The sequence below is a fragment of the Aulostomus chinensis genome, chromosome 23 (assembly GCF_037954235.1).
Source record: "Aulostomus chinensis isolate RoL2024-O1b breed Wild chromosome 23, RoL_Achi_v1.0, whole genome shotgun sequence".
NCBI classification, from domain to species: Eukaryota; Metazoa; Chordata; class Actinopteri; order Syngnathiformes; family Aulostomidae; genus Aulostomus; species Aulostomus chinensis.
Genome location: NC_141342.1, coordinates 16,301,942 through 16,327,531, shown reverse-complemented (window position 1 = coordinate 16,327,531; position 25,590 = coordinate 16,301,942). Strand labels below are relative to the sequence as shown.

Below are 25,590 nucleotides of genomic sequence, written 5' to 3'. Positions count from 1 at the left end.
TCAAATTGAAGGGAAAAAGCTAAATCTGTTGGCCACAAAATATACATTTTTGATTTCTATATTCACTCCAGGACTCCGTACGTTACTGGTAAATATACTCCACTAAATCACTTTAGGACACACATATATAGAACTCCTTAAATTAATATCGATGCCAGGTCAATGAAAAACACCAGGACAAAAGTGCCCTGACATTTGGACACGCCCCCTGCCAAAACGTCACACCCAAACATGGCAGCGCTCTTGAGCCGGTTACACCACATTTCGCTCCACGTTTATAACGTGGAGAAAATCGCTAAGGACCTCGTAACCAAATTCAGGTTTGATTTGTTTGCCACCAGGATAACCGGTAGGTCCAGACAGCTGGCTTTCAAAAAAGGAACAGCGGTTTTTGTGGTGAATGAGAGACCAAACCGTAACGGAACATTGAATGAGGACATCTCAGCCACCTCAGACAAATATGCACTTGATCCACCGCAGGTGAAGGCGGGAAATCAGAACCAGGATTTATTAATAAAGTGTCTTTACGATGTCAGCCCGCATTACTCGGTGGATACTGCCAGTAACGTGTGTTTCGAGGTGCAGGATGTGGAAAGGTCATTCAGCGCTCTTCGCCATCTGGGTTGTAGTTTCCTGGTTCCACCCACGACGGTGCAGGATCAGCACGGCCTGGTCACCTATTCGGTGGTCAAATCTATCGTGGGTAACGTGTGCCACACGCTTATTGACAGGACTAATTACCAGGGCATCTTTTTACCCGGGTTTGACGTCATTGACAAGGACTGCAGCGTAGAGGATGAGGAGGATGTTTCTTGTCCAGTTACGCATTTCGATCACATAACTTACGCCTGCCCCAGGAAGACAACGCAGGACGTCATGAGGTGGTATGAGCAGCTCTTTGGTTTCCAGAGGTTTCTCATCCAGAGGTGAGAAACTTTTAAAATGAACAAGATTTTTACTCCATACATTTTCAATCTTGACTTCTGTGATACAAATCTGTCCTTAAAGGTGCTACGTAGTTTTAGCAGGTATTGATATCTTTATCTACATTTTTATTTTTTGGTGCTTGGAAAATAGAGTAGGAATACAGAATCGGTCGGATAAGCGGAATCACTAAAGACATTGGTGTTGATCAAATCTTATCATTCCAACTTCTGAATAGAGATGAAGACTTGGAAGAAGGTTTTGTCATAAACCAGGAGGGGATTGGACTACGTCTCACTGCCATGGAGTACTGGAGATGCAGCAAAACAGGCATCGCACTTCCCTTTGAGGACAAAAAGGAGCCGGACTGCAAGTTTGTCATTGCAGAATCTCTACCAGAACAAGGTCAAAGCTGACGGTTTTGCTTGAATTCTTCAGTGAAATTTATGATATTATAACTCCTGCATGGTCGTGCAACTTATTTCAGGCAGGAACCAGGTCGACACCTTCCTGGAGCAGCACAGGGCCCCGGGGATCCAGCACATCGGCCTCTACACTAAGAATATCGTCTCGACAGCACAAGCGATGGCTGAAGCTGGCGTGCAGTTCTTCTCCCCTCCCCCTGCCTACTACACCGAGGTACTTCGTTGAACATTGACAATAAAAGAATTCTGATTCTGAAATACTCATCCAGCGTGTAATGACTCCATTAATGGATGACATATTATTTAAAAATGATATTGCAGGCAGTGAAATGTTCGTTACACAAAGTCCTATCAAGTTTGTTTTTCATTCACAAGATTGTAAAGTTGCCGTGGTTTATACTTTTCTTTTGCCATTTGGTAGAATTCATTTTTACTAATTTATTCCCTGAATCTGGTTAGTTATGTAGGACAGTATGAAATGTGAGTACCTTTACTCAGCAGACTTGAGTATTTCCCTACATTTCATTGCAAATGAATGGATTTTTTCATTTTGTTTTACGCCATTAAACTTACATGTTAAATTACTGACAGATAGGAATAGACTTTTTTCAATTTTAGATACGACACTCATGAAAAGACAGTGAAATGAATGAAAATGAAATAAACCCAGAAGGTTTTAGTCAATTTATAACTATTATTATGCAGCTTGTCATTCTTTTTTTTTTATCAATGCATGTTTGTTAATTTGACAAAAAAATCAAAACTTTTTAGAGAATGATTGGCCGTAGAAATGTCTCTTAACGGTCATGGAAATATGTTGGTATAAATATGACTTTAAATAAGTGTTGAAGTTTTGGGAAGTAAACTACAAAAAGGCTAAAAAGGTCGTGTAAAAACACCATCAACTAAAAACAAACTTCCTGCCTCCACATTGGCGCTGTGATGATATTAATCCAGTCATGTCAAACGTCAGGGCCATTTCACGCAATTATAAGCGGTTTCACCATCTTAAAGTATATTTTACCAGTAAAACTTTCTCATGGGTTGTTTTTATTCTGTAGAACTGCTGCTTTTACTTGAGTGAAATATCTAAATACTTGGTCCACTGCTGCTAACGAGATACGATCGTCTCTTCAGTCACCCGTCCTGTGTTCTGCGACAGGTGGGCAAACGGCAGGAGATAGAGGAGGCAGGGCACAGCCCTCAGATGCTAGCGCGGCATGGCATTCTCCTGGACACAGACCTGCACCAGGAACCCCCCTCACAGACAGAGTCCAGCGGACAAAAACGGTGAGAGGCAGTGGTTGCGTGCAGCTAAAGATCCAACGTAGCGGGTGCTTTCTCTTCATATACCTGTCCCAGACAAACGCACCTCCTCAGATAAAACAACATAATTGCTGCAGGATATTCCAAACTCAAATAAATTGAACAAGTTCCTTAATTCTTATCACTTTTTTGTGTTAAATTAAGTGATTATAAATTTTGTGTATTATTTTAAGAGCAGTCCCTGTGCTTGATAGTGAAGTGCAGTTCCACGCATCTTGTATATTTTTATGTAAAGTGTGAATAAATCAATCTATTCTATTCCAAAGCTGGAACCCTAAAACAGGATGTGGTTGAATCTGACCCCCAACGATGACCCATGTCTCCTTACCTGTCTCCAGGTACCTCCTCCAGGTATTCACCAAGCCCATCTTTGCAGAGGACACTTTTTTCCTGGAGCTTATTGAACGAAGAGGGGCGACGGGCTTCGGTGAGGGGAACATCCGGGCCCTGTGGAGGTCTGTGCAGTCGTACATGGAGAACACGAGGACAGACACTCAAGAAGAGGATTCTGCAAAAACTGTGAAAACTGCTCAGCATTAGACTGCACTTTATTAGCCACGGAGTTTCAGAGTTATTTAAGCAACTGCACCATCACAGGAAATGTGAACTTCAGGAATAAAAGAATGACGCAAAGAAACATATTCTTGTATCAGTGAGGTAACTGGGCCTTTTGATGTGTAGAAATATAACATGATACCCTTATCGTCTCGGAGGTTTAAAAACATTTTTTTTTTTTATAGTTTTCAAATGCACGCTTTGACTCCTACACTCAAAAACATATACCAGTACATGTGATGTCACGGTTCCAGGCGGTAGAGTGGGGGACGAAATGGGTCCTTGTCAATAAAAAATGCTCACACAAAAATTTGGCACAACCCCCAGAATTTGTGACCCCCCAATAGGGGTCCCAGCCCCAAGGCTGAGAACCACCTCTTTTGTATGTTACATATCCTGATCAACATGTCGCACTGCTGTCAGATAATATGAAAAGTAAGTATTGTATTAATATCTTGATCGTGGCTGCACAAATTGAAAATATATATACCACAAACAGATGTTGCTGTCATTTCAATGTTGCAACAAAAATACAATTATTGTACAAAAAAAAGAATATCTTTTGTTGTTATTGTTGTTGGTTTTTTTTTTTTAAAGAGCTTTCTGAGATGGAAAACTACCACTACTGGGTTTTACTTTGTTCACCATCCCATTTCAGATAGCGGTGAATGTATATTTACTTTGCTGATTCAGATTTACGATCGTCTACTGCAATGACTGGTATGTGGGTTCATAGCGGAGGAACAGCTGCATCTCCGGAGGTTTTAGTCATGTGTGGCTTTAGAAGCTTCTTAGAGGGGGATCACCAAACCCTCAGAGATGTGCCAGTTTAATTAACCCCGGCTATAAACATTATAGGCGTGGATTAGTGGGATAGATGAGAAGCGATGAAATTTAAATTGGACTTCCATGAAAGCCATATGCTCTTTTTTTTATGATCTGGTCGTAGTCACAGTGTCTCATTGCACATCATCAGAGAATAAATTGAACTGCAAGCTTCAACATTGTGTAAATGCGTGTACTTCTGCGTTTTGACAAATGGTGTCAGTGTTATTCTATATGTATCAACCTCTCGGGGAGTCGTTCATATGTGTTTAGGATTTGTGCTCACTGACACAAGAGTGCCACGTGTAGTAGAGGAGTACTTTCAATATTCTCTTATCTAATCTGCGGTGCTTCAATAACAGTTTGAAGTACAACATAAAGGATAAAAGGATGAGGGATGTTATGATATACAGTTACACGATTAAAAAAAAAAATGCCTACCCAAAGCTACAAGTCTGATTTATATCATAATCGTTGCAGAGAAGCTGCAGAACTGCTTTATGGCAGCATTTGACAATGTTAATGAAACAATTGTTTTCTTTTTTTTGTTGTTTTATTTTCCTTTATATTCATAGAAACCACTATCGTTTATTGACTACACTGTTGGTTCCATAGCTCGGAATTGTACAGTGTTGCTTTTTTTTTTTTTTTACACGTTCCTCTCATTTGTGAGAGTTCAGCTGCTCGACGTCACAAAATAAAAGGAGAGAAGAGACGAGAAAGTGGCTTTTATTTTGTGTTTCATTCACAGGGTTATCAAAAGTAGGCGTCAGAAGTACTTGTAATTGTACATGATTGTAAATAATTTACAGTAAACATACTATATATAGATAGACAGAAGATATAGATATAAAGATACATATATGTAGAGTTATAATACTTTGTCCAGACTGTTCAGCTTTAATAGGATATAACAAATGCACACAATGATTTGTGTTATAAACTGTAGATTTATTGGACATGGAGAGGATAAAGTGTTCATTAAAGTTGAGGAGGGACGGCTCCCGTAACAGGAGTCCTTCAGCCATCTGTCTGAAACCAGTGTGAACCACAGATGGCATCCAGCATTCTGCATGGGGTCTCAGTTCTGGGAGTCACTTCCTTTTTACCATTAACCATATGCTGGCTTCTGTCACATGAGCACGGTCGTAGAGAAATGACTGAAAACAATTCATTTAAACATTATTAGTATTATTATTGTTGTTATTACTCCTCAAAAAGTTTCTGCTCTAGCCTTGTGATGCCACCTCATGATGTGCAGACACTGCCCCCTATGGTTTTGACATGCAAAATACCACCATTTGAATTAACCTGCACTTCAAAATGTTATCAATGTGCACCCATTCAAGAATCGTCTTTTAGGAAATCTAAACTACGTTTATGTTTTGTGTTTCTTTACTTCGTTCTGGACTATCCCAGTGGAGTTTTTTTTTTTGGTCAAAAACAACCACATTGTAGCTTTTATAGTAGTGGAGACAAATCCTCTGTGCCCTTTAACACAAAAGGCAGACGGTCTAAAACCGAGGAGGACAGTCTGGGGGAGATTAGTGACACACAACAGATGTTACTCCTTGATTAACAATGGTGTCTGCCAGGGGTGAGCCTCAGCTCCCCACCCGTCTGAGGCCCGCTGAGTTAACTTCAGTCCCCTCAGAATAAATGAGCATACTGTATATCAATCGGCAGGAATTTTACAAGCATATACATCTGTTGGTCTTGTTATTAGCACAACTTTTGGAATGTAACAATAAAATCCATTTATTGCTCTCCCGCTCAATAACCACTGGTTTGTATCAATCCTCAGTTAAGAGCTCGGACACTAATATTTTCACTGGGGTTGTCAGCGGTTTGAAATGTGATGTTTGCAGGAGAAAGTTGTGTTGCTGGGTAGCTAATAACCTGACGGAGAATCGAGGGTTGTAAGAAAATAAAAAAGAGGGCATAAACAAAAATAAATGAGTAAATGTATGTTTTGTTCCCTCTTACATTAACCTCTGCAGGCCTGGATATCAGAATCAAAATGAAGCGAAAGAACAGATAGTTTAGGTAGATATCCCCCCCCCCCCCCCACACACACACACACACAAAACTTTATGGCTTAGTGGTCTGTTATTCTATATCAAGGGGACACAATAACCAATGTCCAGTACTTGTACACAAATATAAACCTGTACAGGAAATTGCTATCATCATGATAATGTTCAAACACACGACCCCAAAACATAACTAAATGAATAAAATTCACTTCATCCGTGTGTAATATCTATATTTATCAAATTATATGAAATATTTAATATAATCTCATATTTTTTCTTTCCTTTGTTCCATCATAATCAGTTTACAAATCTCTACATGACACCGCAGGAGTTCACACAAAAATAAATCCATAAATAAATAAATGAATGCTTGTGTTAAAAAAGTATCTCCTGTTTTTTTTTTTTTTTTGGGGGGGGGGGGTGTCTGTCACAATCCCATTACACCTCTCTATGTTAAGAAAGTGTCTTGTTCACGCACAACTCAAAACTGTGATTACTTTTCATTACTGCAGGGCGGAGCAGTCCACTAGTTATGGGAGCGGGGGGGGTGGCGGTTTCTACAACAAGTCATAAAACATTAAAAAAAAAAAGATTCATACTTTTCTTGTAACGACCATGCCTTTCCACTAACTTTAACATAACTTATAATGACAAGGGTATTACAACTATAATACGTCATACTGAGAGATACAGCTTCAGAAATAAGTCACGGAACCCCCCCCCCCCTTTACACACACACACACGCTGTTAGAAATGCTTCGGCTCGCCTGTGTTGTCACAGGCTCGTTAGCGTGCTATGTGGACTGTAGTAGAGCAGCGGGGTAAATGTAGTTTGCAGGCTGGAGCAGGAGGTGAACTTAACTGTTCTCTCTGCTTCCTGCCTGTCGGTTTGTAAAAAACAAAACTCAGCATGGTCAGGCGAAGCTAACCAGCCTCCCGGTTACCTTTGGACATCCGAGGTGCTCACCGCTATGACTGTGAGTTGTACTTTTTTTTTTTTTTTTAACAGCCAAATATTAGTAAATAAATCCTCAATGTGCTTGCTAATGGCTAATTCATGAAGTGTGATGCTCCTTGGTAGTTTGAAAGTAAGTGACACGAATGAATTGAATAATATGTCGAGAAACAAATGAGTAGAAAGTAACAACTGTCTTTGGAAACTAGCTCCAGTTACTTAGTTAGCTTAGCAACTTTTTTCCTCATGTGCCTACTGCTGCCTTGGCCATGTCTCTTTTGTCTTGTGTGGGTTAGTGCTTACATGACGTTTATCTGCTCTTTCTCTTTGTAATTACCACTCTGTATAGTATAATAACGGGTAAATGAGATGAAATATAGTAGGGAAGGTTTGTAACACAAGTGTCAATAAGTTTATTTAAAGTTGTTCTGACATTTGGAGACTTGACATTAACTGTAATGTATCACTATCATTCATTTATACATAGTACATATATGTGGTTTTTTTATAGCTTCATTTATTTGCTTGTGAAATATTCTCATAAGGATGGTGTTTCGTGCTAGTTGGACAGTTCAGGCGTGTCATTTGAAATATTCATTTGGGTCCTGTGTGTTACACTTTGTCCCATTACAGTGGAATGCCCTATACCTTCCCCTCAGGTATGAGGACAGGACCGGCTCACACACAATCCAACAAACTCTGAAATTTAAGCAGGATCATAAACGGCAGATATTTAAATCTGAACTCTCCCATGGCCATGATTATGCTCACCAAACTTAATCTGCGACTTGCAAATGTATATGAACTTGCAAAAAAAAGAAAAGAAAAGACGAGAGAGAAGACTTAAGATTCGGATGTCTTTTTTTCCTTTACAGTAGATACATTTCATATTTTATCAGCCTGTGGCCTTTCTCTTGAGTTCAGAATCCTGTTTGCTCTGTAGCCTGCGTGTAACATTCTGTGAGCTCCCGTCACACCAATTTCTTTGCCAAACTCATTTCCCTTTCATGAGGGATTTTGGAGAGGGGTGTAAGGGACTGTTTGTGCTGGTTACTTAGACAAGCTCAGTTTTCAGGGCTTTTTTTTTTTTTTTCTCTTGAAACTGAGAGGCATCCACCTGGAGGGCTGGCAAGCTCATCTGAAAGAGTTTAACTCAAGTATAAGGGGTTACCTATCAGACGTGGCACATTATGTCTTAATTTCATAATTTCACTTGTAATTTCCACCAGTAACGATGTCCTACTTTTTTTTTTTTTTTTTTTAAGAAATTCCTTCATGTATGTAATTGCAGTGTGGGGGACCTTAGAATCCTTGCATGTAAAACTCCAGAGTGCACTCTTTCACCTCCACTCAACTCAGATGGAAAGTTGATAAGTCCAGTGGAAGTGACTTATTCTTACTTGGCTCTATTAAGATGCAATGTTATTCTGCTGGGGAAGTAGGAGGATGTTGTGTCCTCAACCTTTTGTAATTAAGACACTTTTTTAGATTTAGCATTCAAGTGGGTAACATTTCTCTCCGACTCGGACAGGTTTGTTGAAAGCCTCGATTACAGAGCTCAACAAAGCTCTTGTTCTGGACAAATGTATACAGTGCAAGTGATTATGTATGAGATAATTAAACAGCAGGCCTGCTTTAAAACGTAGGCCTCCTTGGCTGCCCTGCATAACCATGCTGAGCTTTTGTGTTTATGGTAAGTGGGCAGCTGCAAGCTTGTGAGACCTTGGCGATACCCCAGGCCCTCAACTGAGCCTGATTACTACAATCGGGGCCTCCCAGCCATGCTCATTTCTGACTATTCACTCCCTGCTTTAAATGTAGAGTGTGCCTCCTGTTTGACATTGCCTAATTTCTGTGCACATGCGGGCAGCTGTAGGCTGTGCTTCATAAATTTCTTTTTAGTCAGTCACCCATGGCAGAACTCGGTGACACCTGCCCTTTGTGGTCGCTAATTAAGAATGGAGAAAGGCTGAACAACAACGACAACAAAAATTTCATAGTGAACATTTTGCACAGTGCTGCAGAAGAAACTGGTTTGTCATTTTACCATCCAGTTAGCCATTCTTTATGTTCCTTACATGTATGTCTTGCCCTGTACGACATGCTCTCTCAACACACACCCCATTATGACACCAGAGTACAAATATGGATCATGCACAAGTAACGCTTAAAAAAAAAGTAGGCCACCACCATAGATCCTTTTATAAACATGCATTTTTTTCCCTCAGAGAATCTTTTTGTGGAATTGGACAGTTTAAAAAAAAATCCTCATCATAAGCGATGAAGAGCGAGCACAAATCCCTCAGTTAGGGTTCGAGTCAGTCGGTCTCAGGTGCTCAGCAGATGCTCGGATTACGGAGACAGCCGCAATCCTGGGATTGTTGTGACTGCTATGACTGCAGGAGTCAGCTTAAAATTCAAGCCTTTGAAATAATGTTTTTTTTTTTCCCCCTCTACCAGTTCACATTGATAAAAGCTTTGATAGAAAACAAAATCAACCTAATATGATAGAAAGTAGAGTTGTCAGTGGACAACAAATCATTTTAGCCTCTAGATAGTAGGTGCAGTATTGATATCAGCCAGTTTTGTTTTGCACCAGCTGTCTTAGTGCTACAAAATGGATTAGTATTAGCTCTAATTGTCAGTCAGACACAAAGCTGCCAAATCCTTATGTAATGTTGGCCTAACCCATGGGATTACAGTCTGAGAAATGTATGGAAAAGCTGCTCTAATTGAGAAAGAGCTTTAAAGAGGCCACAGTTTCGATGCCTGATGTAGTGGCAAAGATGAGATACTTTTTTTTTTTGTGGGTTTGTTTTTGTGTTATTGACCCCCTCCTCTTCCTGATTCTGCACAGAAAATGTAGCTGTGTCATTTAGAGAGATGAGCACGAGCACACCCTGTGGTTTCCTCTCTTGTCCTATCAAGCGCTCATTCAGTCCAGCCGTGCAACAGCGCGTACTTTTATAGCACACCAAAGAAGCGATGTCAAAGAGTTTGTTGCAGTCAGTCAGCAGCCTGTTTGCATGTGATGCATAGCCACTTCTGAGGGAACGTCCTGCATGGTTCTACCCCCCCCCCCCCCCCCCAAGAGATTAGACCTCTCGGTTGTCACGGTGGTTCCTGCCCCAACTCAGATAAAGAGCTATCTAGCTGCAGACGCGCTGAGACTCCCTCTGATTCCTGATAATGGCAGCAGCGTTATGAAGGTGAAATGGGTTTGACGTCAAAATAGGAGTGGTATCGCTTTTGGATGGAACTTTTTAAATAGACTTATTGCTGCATCTGCATATTTGGACACATCAGTGCATGCAGCGAGAGGTGAGTGCATTGGGTGGTTCCTTTGAGCTTTGGAAATAATGCCTTCATTGGTATGGTTCCTGTTTGCTTCACGGGTTTGTCAAGAAAAGTTTCTGCCAGTACTTCCCAATATGTTTTCTATTCAGTCTGTCAGAAGTTTAACAGCCTGCAGTGCTTTATAATGACGAGGAATGTTTATAATTATGATATAAACCTCATTTAGAGCCACAAGCTGGGATTTATGGGATAAAATGTAATGCTTGATCACAAGAAAGATGATAAATTGATGGGATTCTCTCTAACTAGAAGGAATCGATGTTGTTTACAATTTAGAGTTCTGAGTATCTTTTGGGTTTCAAGGCAAGGAAAACATCCATAATGGTTCTTTTGCTGCTTATGTCTTAAAAATTGTGATTTTTGTGTCTTTAATCATTTGTTGAACTCAATGTAATCTGCATCCGTCACAGAGCCATTAAGGCTGATCTATAAACAGCTTTTTCCTGTGTTTTGGTCTGTCCCTACGTATTTTGCTCAGGAGCAAAGATCAGTGTGGATAATAGTCAGGCACACTGTAAGTTGTTTCCCTGATGTGATAAATGTCAGTAATGGAAATCATATGCTGAATGTAAACACCACCTCCAGTGTGTCAACTCCCTCAGGGTCTTGTGATACTGCCCCCCCCCCCCCCCGACACAGTCACACACCATCAGCAACTTGTGATGTCATCCCTTTTGTTTCCCACGGTGTCTCATCTTCTGCATAAAGTGCTCTTTTGTTTCATGTACACGTCTCTTTCTGTTTCCATTTGTTTTTTGTCTGCCTGCAGTTGTTCTGTCATTCAAACAGACACAGTGTGACCTTGCAGGCATTACACGACCACCTTGTGTCCATTACACTCATAATACACCCCCCTCACACACGCACACGCACACGCACACACACGCGCACACACACACACACACACACACTGAGAATAGACCCTTACCTGATGTAGCCTGGCTTTAAGTCCACTGTGACAATTAAGAAATGTGTGTGGCTGTATCATCTGTTTTACTGCAATCGTGGTGCAGCATTAATGTGAAGAGGGTTGTTTTGATAACCGCAAGGTCAGCTATTCCCAGCCGGTCCCTGAGGATTCAATTACACAACTTTGACTTTGCTATATTCCTCTCTGTGCGCTCCAGTGTGGAACACTTGGAGGAAACTCTCAAATGACTGATAATCCCGCACACAGACAGGCAACAACAAAACAAGGCATTGAGTTTCACTTTTGGTGACACAGTGTAGAGTACGTGGAAGTGAGAACGCTGCAATGTCAAATTGTAGTCTGCAATTTGGCAATACGGGAGGTTACCCTGTGACTCTGTTTGCAGGAAAGGCTTGCTTGCTCTCTCGAGAATTAAAGGGGCTTGTCAAACTATTGACCTCTCATGAATTTCCACTTTCCATCCAGGAGATATTGAATAGGTTGCTCATGTGGTGGCAGAGTATAACCCGCCAAGTGCTGTGGTCAACCCCTCTATTATATGAAAATCTTCAGCTGAAATCATTATATGTGACTGGAAATATTTCCTAAAGTATGCCTGAAATATATATCCATATATCTATGAAAACGTTTTATGAAAATCAGCCTGGTAAAGTTAACATAATCAGATACGGTGTCAGAATTGATGGCGGTCAGCAAATAATCTTCCTGCAGCATAAACCACTTCTCTGCAACGGTTAAATATTTTTTTAGTTTATGCTCCAAATACTTGTTGCTTTGCCAATAATTTGCTTAATACCCGTTTTGCTGAGCCGAATGTGTGACACTTTTGACCAAATATTAGCCAATTAGTTAAATTCTCATCATTCTAAACTACAACAAGGAATACTAACGTCAAGAGTAGCATGTATACTGCATCTCTGCCAAAGGAAATTTAAGAAGAAGATGAAGAAAATGTCATCTTAAGTGTCTAACAATCTGCTCCCAAACGTATTGGATTCCTCTCATCCTCATGCTGCACATCCTCACCAAGTTTAATGAAAATTGGGGCAGGAAGTTTTTGCAAATCCTGCTAACAGACAAATAAGCACCAATGAAAACATTACATCCTTGACTGAAGTAACCTCTGTTAGCATGCTAACAACAGGGAAAGGAATACACTGATGAAAACTGCCATGCTATCCTGAAACATTTAGAACGGAAGAAATTAGTTTCTCTGCATTGTGGCTACAAGTGTGCTGCTTTTTTTTTTTTAAGTTAGCATGCTAACATAGCACGTTAAGACATCATGAATACAGAACACTTTACCTCCTTGATAGAGGCGAGAAACTAATCTTAGCTAACATGCTAACATAACACATGAAGATACTGAAGATATTGTCAATATGTTAGCATAGCAAACTGCAGCATTTAGCTCAAATCACTGCTGCGCCCAAGCACAACCTGACAGCCGATAGCGAGTGTGAAGATGTTGGTCTCCACTGGATGGAATGCATAGTAACAGATTTGAATCCAGCTGCCATTCTCAAAGTGACCTTTCACGTCAACAGATAGTGAGTATCTGATACTCGGAGTATGCCTTTTTTGGACTTGTTCTCCATTGACGCATGTATGTTTTAGAAGCATCACCCAAGGGATCCTCTCACTCCTGCTGGATTGTTTTTCGGCTTTATGCGGTAGACAGAATGTCAGAAATGTACTGAAGTCTAATCCTGTGCTCATCTTTTTGTGTCTGTGCAGGATTGGTCCGAGGAGTGAAGCGCATTCCTGGAGGAGTTGAGGGCAGCTGTAGCTTAAGAGAAAACCGGCCTGCACACTGTGTGACCCTCAAGATGGCCAGCTTTACCTACCCCCACTGGAATGGCTTGGGACAAGGATGTGTGTTGCCATGGTGATCATTTACAAGAAAACACTGGAAAAGAAGGGTGCCGACGATGTAACATCCAAAAGTACAGATTTGGGCTTGGTAAGAGGTTATTTTCTACTCTTTTTTTCTATTACATGAATAGCTTACATGTAGTTTTGCAACAGGCCTCAGCTTGGCTTGTCGAGAGAAGACGACAAGCTGCTGTTCTAAATCAGGATATTGGTCCTGGCAGTTTTGTGGCTTTACATTGGATTTTCCTGTTTTTAAAACTTAGGCAGAGCTTAAATTTGACACCTAACTTCCTGAGTCCAATTTGAGTTGGAAAATGAAGTGTTGCCTTTCAGAATCTCAGGATGGGATGTCAAAAAATAAGAACAGCTATTTGATTATTTAAAACTAGGAACAGGGGATGTTTTTGTTGCAATTACTGATAATTGCATCATTGTCTGCGCCAACTATTATCACCAGGGTGTCTGTCATTGGGTTTTGAATCTTCACTCAAAAGGACAATGGAGTATTTTGAGTTCCACTCGCTTGACTCATTTTATAATCAGCATCCATGCAGTAGAAATATTCCTTCTGTGAGCCTGGGGTGAGAAAATTCCCCCTCTAATGTGGACTGAGTTTGCCCTCTCAGCCACGTGAAATGAAGTCATCTTCCTCTCTCTCTCCCTCTTTCTCTTTTTCTGTGTTGATGGGTTGCATCTATTCTCCATCTCAAAGTTATGTGCTACACTCTCGGGGCCCGGTTACACATATAAACATCTGACTTTCCACTAGGTTTTGGCGTGACTTTGATTTGTTGATTTATTAACGTGTTCATGTTAGAACCTCCTGTAAACCTGTTCCTGGTGAGTTGACGTGAGTCTTTCATGCACTTCCACAGTTCCAGGCACAGACCATGAGCCAGGGGACTGCCCTTTTCTCTTGCGGACTCATGGGTAAGAATCTGCCATTTTTCCCGTAAACACACACATGTTAAGAGTTGGTCAAGGAAATCTCCTGTGTAAATGCCCCCCAAAAAAGCAGTTAGGTAAGAGTACAGTTCCTGGAAATTTGATCAGGAGAATCTGTTTTAGATGCATAACAAAAAAAGAAACCTCCATGCAAAATTCATTTAACGGTGGTCCTGTTGCTAATTTGCAACACCAACCCAAATTTGCTCAATAAAACTGCTGATTCTAATTAGCTTTATCCCTTAACATTTCTATCAACTCAGTGTATGTTCTGTAATTTCCTCGTTCTCCATAGTTCTACTTTTTGGGTCATTTAGTCATATGACCTGGGATTGTTCTTGGTTTCATATCGTCATGGAATTTTAAAATAGCAGTTTCCATGCCTGGATAGGTTTTTGAAAAGTAACTAAGCCAGAAAGTTTAGAAAGGTCCTTGAAATTTTATTACACTTGCCTACTTTTAAACATTGATTTACTTTAATAGGCCCTCGTGTTTATGTTGTATCAAACCTTGTCGTTCATTGTAGTCAAATATAGGCTGGTAGATTTGGATTTTGATGTTTATTTTTTCTTAACAGAGCACAAATATTGACAATGACATGGCATCCTTTATTAAAGTAATGGAAGCGTGATGGTAAAAAGGTATATGAACCTTGCCCGCTCAGAAGCTCGTGGCCTGCAGGAAGTGTCAGAGCTTTATTTCCAGAAAAGATTTAGAGGGATTCGCTATATTACGATATTATCAGAAGATTATTAGCAGAGCAGCAGCAGCGAGGAGGAAGACTCCGCTGCATCTCTCGCCAAGATGAATGGCCAGTAATTACAGTTGGTTGGCAACTTACTATCAGCTGGCACTCTGGCAGGCTGCTTACAAGCTGTGGACATGTTGTCACCGAGATGAAAACATGGTTAAAAAGACCCATATTTTCAATTTACCACAGTAGGATAAACAACCTTAAGTACTTGTCAGAAAATAATGTTCCATCTTTTGCTTCATGTGTGTACAGCAGAGAACTTCAAGGTGTTGTGCACGCGGCCCTTTGTTCTGTGTCCTGCTGCTGTACTGCCGATGATATATTTTTGATTTTTATCCTAAGAAGAATACTTCTTTTGCATACCAGGAGTAGGCAGAGGCCTAATCTTTCAGTAAGTGACTCAGAGTTGATTGACCAGTTCAGTTGGCCGACCTGCTCAGTGTTTCTACAGAGGCAGCTTGTGGTTGAGGATGAGCCTGTCAGGACAGTGCTGCTGCAGCTGAGGGTGTCAGACAGGGAGATGAGTCCTTTTACAGTTCCCTCCAAGTAGATCTCAATCAAACAGGAAGGTCGTGAGCTTATTGTCGAGGTGGACACAGAGCTCTTCTTTTCCTTCCCCAATCACCTGTACATATGCAGTGTGACTGCCTGGAGGACAGATTATTTTTAGAGCCAATTACACAAAGCAGTGAGTTGTGTCAATATCCATGCCGGGGCTGCAGCTCTGACCCAGACTGAAGGCAGTGTCACGGATGTTGCCCATGCTGAGGTTGCCAAACTTAACCTCTCTTGATTGCAGAGCTTTTGAAAGTTTGTGTGTGTGTGTGTGTGTGTGTTTTTCCTTATTTTTACTTGGAAGTGACTCTGGTTTAGAGGGAATGTAGGGCAATCAGAGGTTCATGTCTCAAATTATTATCATACTGTGGTCTGATCTTCTAAAGCAGATCTGGGTGATCTCTAGAAAAATATATTTTTAAACGAATGAATAAGCCTTGGTTTAAAAAAAAAAAAAAAGGATTTGCAAACCAAGTTGTCCAATATGTCCTTCACAAAAAAAACTTGCAGACAACGTGCATTCAAAGACTGCCTTGTTTCTCTCGTTTTATTTTTTAATTTATAGTGAAAAAAGTGACACCATGGTGTTAAAAGCAGCCCTCAAGCAGAAATGATCATGTTACTGTGAATGAGAAGAACAGTGTGCTGGGCTCTAGTGTGGGAGCTGCGGTCAACCCTTAAAAATACACTGCAAGAGCTCAAAACACATAAAAGAACTAGAGAAATAATTATGAATTATTGATCCTGAACAGCGGCTGCTGCTATGACAGACAGGTCCTATCCAGACGTCCCCTCAGGGAAGCAGGTGAAGTTCATTCATAGATTTTGAAACCTTCACTCAAAAATGTGGAGTGTGACTGTAAACCACTGGGGATATGTGACATCTCATGACCGAAGACACACTAATTATTCTGTGTGTAGTTTCAACACCTGTAATCTCATTTTCGAATGAATGTGAATCTGGTGGTTGTGTTTGCAGATACAAGCCGGTGGTGTGAGGTGCGACACAGCTGTGCCATACAGCAGAGGCCGGTGGGGACCAGCCTGGAGAGTCTCTGGGACGTCCTGCCTGAGGTGCACAACACTTCGGCTCACTGGGGTTGGGATGTTGGTTCCACCTCTAGTACCATCACCAGCTTGTTGCAGGATCTCAGCCTGACCGAGGCTGCTTCCTCGCACTCCACAGCCCCCCCCAGCAAGAGGCAGTGCAGGTCCCTGTCTTGCTCAGACGACCTCGGTGGTTGTCGTTCTACATGGCGCCCTCAGGGCTCCCGAGTGTGGATGACAGTGGAGAAGAGGAGGTGCCACAGCGGAGGAAGCGTCCATCGTAGCGGTGCCGGAGGCGTTCAGCTCGGCTTCCCAGCCATGCAGCGCAGCTCCAGCTTCAGCCTGCCCACCCGATCCAACACCCTGGAGTTGCCCTGCTTCACTCAGCGGCCCCCCTTCCCCTCCGCCTTCACAGGCATGACACCCTCCTCCTCCATGCCACTGTCCTCCAAACCCTCAGCACAGCCCCTCTACCTCTCTCACGAACAGATCTGTGTCCCTGAGCCTCACGGACCCTCACCACCCAGTTCTCCAGACTCCACTCCAGAGCTGGAGCGTCGGGGAGGACAGGGCGGTCTCGCTCGTAGCCACTCACAACCTTGCGTCCTCAACGACAAGAAGATTGGCGTGAAGCGCAGGAGACCAGCTGACACACACAAACAGAGGCCTTCTTTGGATCTGGCCAAGATGACCCAGGTTAGTATTCAAAACGGATCAATCAGAACAGCACACCGATTACACATTCCCAGCTCCTCCTATGATTTACAGGACCATATTACACTTGCATTTTATGTGTCATTCATCGCTAAAGACATCATCGGCCCAGTATTTGGTCCAAAAAGGAATTCTGTCCAGAAGTGAGATAAGACCTCTGGGGAACGGTCGTGCCAGCTTCAAGCCCTGCTCGATGAATCAGTCTCCTTTACACTTGCTAGTTACTCTTTGTAGTTGGTTTTGTCCCCTTTCATGTTGAAAGGACAAACACCTCCATTGTGTCTGTTCTCCCTCAGCACACCTCAAAGTGTTTCTGCAGGCATCGTCTTCAAGTGAAGGCCGTGTTCCATTCATGCAGGCCTGTTTGGGGTCACATTCCACGATGCTGGTGTGTATTTGCACTTGCAGAAAAAGTGAATCAAATAGCAATTAAGAGGTCCGTCAGAGGATCAGTTTATAGGAGAAATAATCGAATGAAACCACTGGCTTGATCTCAGCCAACTTCTTTTATCAAATCACGACACACATTTGTCTCTTTGACCCACAGAGTTTCACACGTACACCTTCTGGGTCATAAACACAAGCCTGGACTTGGCCCCTCCGTGAGAGTCATTCAGAGTTTAACTTTGTCTTAACAACATCGCCGCTGTGACACAACAAGCAGACGCCACACACGCTCCAAAAACACGACGAAAGAGGTCAGCGTGTAGAAAAGAGCCGAGGGCGCGGCCACCAAAAATATTTTTACAGCAAAAACGTCAGGGAGCCGAGATTGTTAGCGTTGGATCTTTCCTGCTGTCGGGTCATTGTGTTCTCTTGTCTTGTTATGAAGGGATTGTTGTGATATTGGTTGTTAGCTCAGGCAGAAGCTTTTTGTAACAAGGAGAAACTCTTAGTGCTCAAATTGAATCATTAGCTTTGTTTTGTAAGATTTTTTTTTTTCCTCTCAAATGTCTCTCAAGTGACTCTGGTCATGGTGCAAGTCTGCCAAAAGATCCTCGTAACCTCAGTTATGCAACTAACAGCAAATATGTGCAACAGTTCCAGTTTTTATTTTTTCCATTCGATTGTAAGTAAAATATTTTTAAAACTGACATCCAGATTTAAGTCTCTTAAGGTTTTTTTGTTTCACAATTTAAAAGATAAACAGGAATTCCCCTCCAAAAAAAGTGTCTATGAAAGTCATCGGCAGCACAAAGAAAAATCGTACTATCCTGGAAAGTCGATTTAATCCGCTGTATAAAGTTACAGTAGCGCACAGCCCTCCAGCGTTTGAAAATTAAAAAAAAAAAAAAAGACATTTTATGTTCCGCTAAAGGGCTTTTTCACAAATTCGCATTTCACCCTACCACTATTCAAAGTCACCTTAAAGATTGCTCACATTGCTGAGTAAAGCGCCCGAACATCCACAATCACACACACGCACACGGCAGAGCGGTGTAGTTTACCGCGGCTAGAAACTGCTACCATCTGTGTGGCTCACTGCAGCTCGCTGAATGTCAGGAAGTGGAGCAGCTGTGGCAGAGGTTATGGATCAGACGCGCTGGGGAGAAGCACGTCGGGTAAGGAGATATTGATTTCTGTAAATTCAGCTCAGTGGGTGGATCACTGCCACAACCAGGCCTCATGAGCTATCGATCAGCTTTTATTGACGGGGAGTCAAGGTCAGTATGGATGACAAGACGAGTGTGGGGTGGTGGTGGGGGGGGTGTATCAGGCAGAGTGGACACTCCCTCGTGGCCTTAATATGAAGAAGAAAGTTTTGTAAGGACTCAAATTATTTGAACCCTCTCACCCCATCTGCTCCTAGTTGTGTTCAGCTGTAGCCCAGACGACTCCCGGCCTTATCAGTTTGGTCTCATGGTCTGAAGTCAGAGGTGCCAAGAAGAAGGCAGCAATGTGACAGTGGCCTGCTGCTGCTGCTGCTGCTGCTGCTGCTGACAAATGCATCTGCTAGACAGGAGCCAAGTAAAACAGCAGGGTCTTGTTTGATCCACTGCTGCCTGATTCTGACGCCTGCCTCACTGCCGTTGGAGCGGATCAGAACATTTCACCCTGTTCTTCTCCCCTCCAACCTTATTCATGGCTCAAGAAACCCACAGCTCTGTACTAGAAGATCATGGGCGGGTAATCGGAGATAAATCCTGATTGGGACTTGAATTGTGATCATAGTGGAGCTAAATGGTTTGTGTCTTCAAGCAATTTAGGAAAAAAAACAAAACAACAAGTAGCTTGAAGATTATAGTGAAGTATTGAAGTTCCTCTGATTTCCTAAAATAACCTGAATCCTTTAAGCAATATAGGAAATACTGCAATTAAGCAATATCCCATCCTTTAAATATGGAGCAACCAATTTGCAATGTTGCATCATGCTATGCTACTTAATGTAAAATGTACCAAATTTGTATTGAATAGATTGACAGTTGCAGCTGAAGTACAACTGAATACCAGCGCAACAATCAGGTGTAGCAGGTGTCACCCTCTCTTATGTGATTTGCTTTTCTAAATCATGAAGAATGTGATCTTAGGGCGTTTAAGTGATTTAAATAAGCAAGTCAAAGACGGTGTGGAGTCAGAGATGACTTCACCCGTCACTACACCAAATGTATTCCTTTGTGTCCTCTAGTCTTGAATGGATCTGGATGGATGGAGTTGGAGCCGTGGTTCATAAATTTGGCTATGAGCTGCTGTATCCCCCAACAGTCCCATCTGTGTTGATCATTACATAAGCATACGCACACGCACACACACACATATACACACAAGTGACAGGAGGTTTCACAGGGGTCCTGTTATCCCCCGTGTCCCTCTGGTCTCGCACCGTAGTGGTCAGGCATGAGGCAGCTGTTCTGTCTTCTCCACATTAGCCTGCACAGATCGGATAAGCCAGTGTCATAAAGCTTCCCACTCCAGTGTGTGCAGCTGTCGGGACGACTTGCCTCCAGCTGCGTTGGCACATGTGGATTCGCCTCAGGCCGTCTCAAGGTTTCCCGAAATCTGTGTGTTCATTGTGCAGCGGTGGTGAAAGGCCAGCACAGTGGAGTGTGTCTTGAGTGATGTCTGCCCTCTGAGTATCTGGACACTTGCTGCCCGGGTTCCTGCATGGCCTCAGTGCTCCAGCTACCAGTTGCTCCACTACCTTACACAGGCCGAATCTATACTCATGTTATATTTTTATATTATAGTGGCTGTTGCCCAGTGCACTGCTCTGACCTCAGACTCACCCACGGACTGTATGAGCACAGTGGAGAGACTGTTTTCCTGAGATGGCTTGTGTCCTAGCTGGGACATGGGTCATCGTCCAGGGAAATATTTTTTGACTTCCTCACCAAACTATGATCTCACCGTGGAGAATCTGGGCCCCTTCCAGACAAAAGATTGGACATATATGCTCAAGTAGGCTTTGTATCATGAAAACATAACGTTTCTGCTTCTTAAAAAAAACCAAAACCTTTCTGTTCTTCCACAGAAACTTCGCAATTTCCACAGCCTTAGCTGTCCCGGAATCACAGGTGAAGACAGGTACGAGTCAAGCCAGACCCTCGCCACTCTCAGGAGCAACGCTCAGCACAACGCTGACGACTCGTCGGCAAATGAACACAGTTTGGACGCTGATCAACCTCGGACCAAAGAGGATGAGAGCAGGAATGTGCTGTCAGACCCCACCATCGAGGAGGCAGACTGGAACTCCACAGATGGTGGCGAGGTGACACCTGGGACAACCAATGGGAAGGACAACACACCTCTGTGGGCGGGACTGTGTGGCACAAGGAAGGACGTGTATCAGCTCGGAGGCGAGCTCGACATTGAGCAAATCGAGAGGAACTGAGCTGGACTGTCTTTCTCTCGGAGGAAGCTGATTTCGGGGACTCCGACTTTATCAGCAGGTTGTGCAGTAAACAGTACTGATAGTCTTAAGGACAAAGCAAGTTGAGAGCAATCCAGTACTCGGCTGTTTTCTCAAAGAGAGCTTAAATAGGAGCTTATACGATCATTTTTTTTGGGACTTTGTGTTGTCGGCTGTTCCCCAATACGTGGTATGTTGGGGAAGTCTTGGGAGAAGGTGGAATTCGAGAGGAGGGATTCAGGTGGGCATAAGAGAACTGATGCTTCTATAAATGAAATACTAATGTTGGCTCAGAGACTGGGGTCTTTAACATTTCTTTGTAACCCTGATTACCTTCGTTGTACTCCACGGGGAGAGAATTCACAGCAGGTTTGTACAAATTCTCTGTACTAGGATGCGTCTGACGTTCTTCAGCAGTACACGGGTACACGAAGGACAGAAGTGGTGACTACTTGGAGACCTACCTTTAGTTTGACCCAACCTTTTACGTCAAAGAGCTTAACATTTCACACCGTAACATCCGGCTTATCTCTGAGATCTATGCTCCTGTTTGTTTGAGTGAAACTTTATGATGCTAATAGCATTAAATGATTTGTAACTACAAAGTTATGTAAAACATGAGCATATTTCTATACAAATAAACACTGTTTTAAATGTGTCGTTTGGAAATGAATTATTTGTGTTGTTACAAAGCTGCACGGTGGCGCAGTGGTCATTACTGTGGCCTCACAGCAAGAAGGTTCCGGGTTCGAGTCCCGGCTCGGGCACGGGATCTTTCTGTGTGGAGTCTCCATGTTCTCCCCGTGTCTGCGTGGGTTCTCTCCGGGTACTCCGGCTTCCTCCCACCGTCCAAAGACATGCAATTTGGGGACGAGGCTGATTGATACTCTAAATTGACCGTAGGTATGAATGTGAGTGTGAATGGTTGTTCGTCTCTGTATGTTGGCCCTGCGATGGACTGGCGACCTGTCCAGGGTGAACCCCGCCTCTCGCCCGTAGATGCTGGGATAGGCTCCAGCCCCCCCGCGACCCTTAATGTGTAGGAATAAGCGGAAAGATGATGATGGATGGATGTGTTGTTACAAAGTCTAGCATCGTGGATGTAACTTTACTAGGAAGAGACAGTCAACATCGTGCTTGTCGATTAAGTACTTCTTGAACCACGAAGACATTTTCCTATCTTGCAGAAAGAGCCAGCTACATATATCTAGCATGAAGCTAACGGTGACGGACGGCTAACAACATTGAGTTATCAACACCATTAACAACAATAAAAAGCAAAACTGGCCAACAAAAAACAGTTTACAAACTCTACAGCACATTGTGTGGTTTAATCTATATATTCTTAATCCAACTATACACTCAGTAACTAACAAACAACGTGATGTGAGCTGAAGACAGAATATCTCCTCCAGTTTGAGTGCACTGAGTTTAACCAACTGAACTGGAAGCGCTATAGTTTGATGTCATCGAGGGACATCCAGGTCGCCACACAAACAAAGTTGAACAGAAATCCTCAGTTCTTGTCTGTGACCAAATGTGAGATGGATCTTAAATTCATCAAAGTGGACAGCCTGCTGAACGCCGGCCTTCTAGTTTTTTTTACGTAATCCTGCTAACTGACAGACGAGCGCCACCAAAAACAACTTCATCGGTGGGGGCACAAACCAGAGAGGTGCTCTGTCGGACACTTTTCCGCCATGGCCAATGTAAATATAATGCAGGTTATTTTTTTCCGCCCTAAAATGAACAGGTTGGTCTCTGAACCATGCTACACCCCCTCAACTGAGTTTTGGAAAAATGAGGCTGTTAGTTTTTATGTAATCAAACCACAAAGTAGTAAAACGCTGTAAACTGTGATGCACTAGCCTGAAAAGTATCCAACACTGTAACTTACTTCAGCTGTAATGTTAGTACACGTGCAAATACTGCACGCATTCCGTAATAATCATCACTAATAGGACAAGTAGGCATCATTTGAAGCAGGAATTTTTTATTTATTTTTTATATGAACTAAAAAACTCTCGGTAAGTTAATCCCCCACCACTGGCATGAACGGAGAACCCACAACAGCAGGGTCATTGTTGGCCATGTCTTTAATGCAACAATGCAGACCGACCCAATTAAGTCGCAGGGAAAGACAACCTTCAGCTGTAGTAGTGGTACTACTGATGAGCCTGTGTTTGTGTGCTGAAGCGGGGAGGAGGGAGGATGCCAGGCAGGGGCTGGGAAGTCCGGTCCCTTCTTCTTCTTCTATTTTTTCTATTTCTTTTTTTCTTGATGACGGGTGGAGTGGTGGGGCTGAGCGGCGGTTCACCCCAGAGACCTCCCTCCCTCCCTGCGTTGGGAAACAAAAGGGGCTTTTTCTCTGAGGAGCACAGTGACGTGTGAGGCGGCTGTGAATGTGGGCCATGTGTCAGGGCTGCTGCTGCTGCCGCTGCTGCTCGGTTTGTCTGCCTCCCCTCCCCAACTCTGGCGCCTGTGCAAACCTCCAGAATTATACCGTTGTAAACTTTGATTCACTGCTTTGCTACAACTGCACGCCAATTCTGGATGTTCACGCTTAAGCTGGTCCGTGTACATCTGTCAAAACGCTGCAGAGAAGGAAAGCCACCTCAGTAAGGAGTCATTCAAAGATTCCTTGACGGCTTCCATGTTTAAATACTACTCAAAACTACATGGTTATTGCATACTCAAGCAATGGATTGGATTACCATGATGTTGCATGAGAATCTTTATGCTTGTACAGTGAGGTCATAATCACACAGTCACAGAGTGGACTGTGGCACATGGGAGTCGCTTCTTTTCACTGATTAAGCCCTTTTCGGGTAATGACTCAAGAGGGGTAAACAAAGCCCTTGTAAACTTGCTGTGCGGTGGACTAAGGACACCAGAAACCCGGCCCTTCGTCAGAACAGTTAGAGAAGGGAAAGGAGACTGTGTTGTGGAGAGAAGACAGGAGCTCAACAAGAATGGTGTCTTGCAGTGTTCTGGTCCACAAACTCCCGCCGGCACTGTTAAAACAAGGTGGCGGTAGCTTTTGAAGTGTTTTATGAGGGTTAAGCAAAGTGTTATCTGCTCTTATGATCATTTTTCATCACACTTTATTCATTATTCGCTCACTTTAGTTATTGTATATCAACAGGTCTCTCATTCACTTATCAAATATCACCGAAAAGATCTCAACATCCCCATTAAATTACCAAAAAGTCAGCTCTGATTCTTGGTTTTGGTGCTTGTCGGCTGCTCTATGGCCACAGTAAAAGCTAATTTAGCAGTACTCAAGCTGGTGTTGACACAAGTTTAAAGGAACACACCAACTTTTCGGGAAATAGTTGCCATTCCCCTTTGTTGTACTTCAATCCCGATATTTCACCACAAGCTTTGCGTGTGATACAAATGACGTAAAAGTTCTATCCTTGTTCGGTTTGTGCGGATGCATCCACAAGGGAGAGATGTATCAAGCTTGCGTAAGGCTCCATGTAGTTCGAAGTTACTGGGTCCAGAGGGAGTCGTGTCATTAGGGAGCTGCAGTTGTGAGAGCACTCCTGCTGAATTGTTTGGCCCCTACAGAAGGAAACTGGACCCCTCCACCGGAGAGAGACAGGCAGCCTTAAAACTGAGGTCAGCTGCAAGCCTTCAGACGTTCGGCAGAGCAGGACAGTTAGTTTACACTGCAGGGTGACAAACGACCACCTTTTGGATTGAACACACGCTCACACACGGTATGACATCATAGGGTCATGCTTTGTGTTTGGTGAGCCATGACTCTGAGGCCTTAGTGGACATTTGGTCACGTCCGCAGATTGGGGGGGGGGGGGAATCAGTCAACATGTTAGTAAAGAACTTCTGAACTGAGACGCATCTTGGACTGCTTGTACAGAGAGAAAGGAAGGGGTGGGGTCAATAGATGGGAAGGGAGGAAATTCAGGCTCTAAACCTGATGTTTCACATTGCCAGTTGTGAGCTGCCGGGATGGCTGCATGCAGGCAGGGGAGAGTGATGAAATGTGAGGAAACCATGTGGCCTGGCAGAGAGAAAAGAGCAAGAGGCTCCACGAGGACGGGCACGCCGTGCACTGAAGGGAGGGGACAAATAAATGTCTGCTGTCAAAACAAGCACACGTTTCCATGGATAACCTCGCATTTGGAGCTGCAGGTGTGCTGCGTTTAGCTGACACGCCGTTTCCTGTCGAACAGGAAGAGCCAAATGAGCTGAGATGGTTGAAGGTAACATACAGCTGGCAGTTGTTAAAGTGGGTAAATGTGTTACAAGAGCAGCAGTGTGTGAGCTGGGTAAGTGGAGCTGATTCGAAATAGATGACATAAAAAAGGTATATGAACGTTGGCTCAGAGACTCGCCGCTGCAGCAGTGAGTGTATAAACTCTCAAGGGTTCTCATTCCTGAAAAAAAAAAAAGTCTTTGGTAATCATCCCACATATAGAGGGGAAATGAATCATTAACAATCTATATTTTCCAAATTTTCTTTAAAAAAAAGAAGAAAAAACGAAGGTGTCAC

At 42.9% G+C, this 25,590-nt stretch overlaps 3 protein-coding genes across 4 annotated transcripts in view; 2 read left to right on the top strand and 1 right to left on the bottom strand.

Annotated features, from left to right (window-relative positions):
* Window positions 1–207: 207 nt before the first annotated feature.
* hpdl (4-hydroxyphenylpyruvate dioxygenase-like) lies at window positions 208–4,767 on the top strand. Its single transcript, XM_086194929.1, has 5 exons — window positions 208–926; window positions 1,163–1,329; window positions 1,412–1,563; window positions 2,512–2,639; window positions 3,014–4,767. Exons 1-5 carry the CDS (start codon window positions 232–234, stop codon window positions 3,213–3,215), a joined length of 1,344 nt encoding a protein of 447 aa, XP_086051055.1. The 5' UTR covers window positions 208–231; the 3' UTR covers window positions 3,216–4,767.
* Window positions 4,768–4,773: 6 nt separating this feature from the next.
* The window catches only part of lhpp (phospholysine phosphohistidine inorganic pyrophosphate phosphatase), a 51,590-nt gene continuing 30,773 nt past the window's right edge, over window positions 4,774–25,590 (bottom strand). Inside the window, exon 7 of the mRNA XM_086194934.1 lies at window positions 4,774–5,215. Coding sequence (XP_086051060.1) covers window positions 5,188–5,215 — 28 coding nt within the window. The 3' untranslated portion in view covers window positions 4,774–5,187. The remainder of the gene's footprint in view (window positions 5,216–25,590) is intronic.
* Window positions 6,876–21,730, top strand: fam53b (family with sequence similarity 53 member B). 2 transcript variants are annotated; one of them, XM_086195527.1, is made up of 5 exons: window positions 6,876–7,068; window positions 13,072–13,297; window positions 14,085–14,139; window positions 16,443–17,206; window positions 20,694–21,730. In XM_086195527.1, the coding sequence occupies exons 2-5, from the start codon at window positions 13,208–13,210 to the stop codon at window positions 21,051–21,053; spliced, it is 1,269 nt and encodes a 422-aa protein (XP_086051653.1). In that variant the 5' UTR covers window positions 6,876–7,068; window positions 13,072–13,207; the 3' UTR covers window positions 21,054–21,730. The 2 variants fall into 2 exon arrangements, with proteins under 2 accessions (XP_086051653.1, XP_086051654.1); XM_086195528.1 differs by lacking the exon at window positions 6,876–7,068 and adding an exon at window positions 10,214–10,367.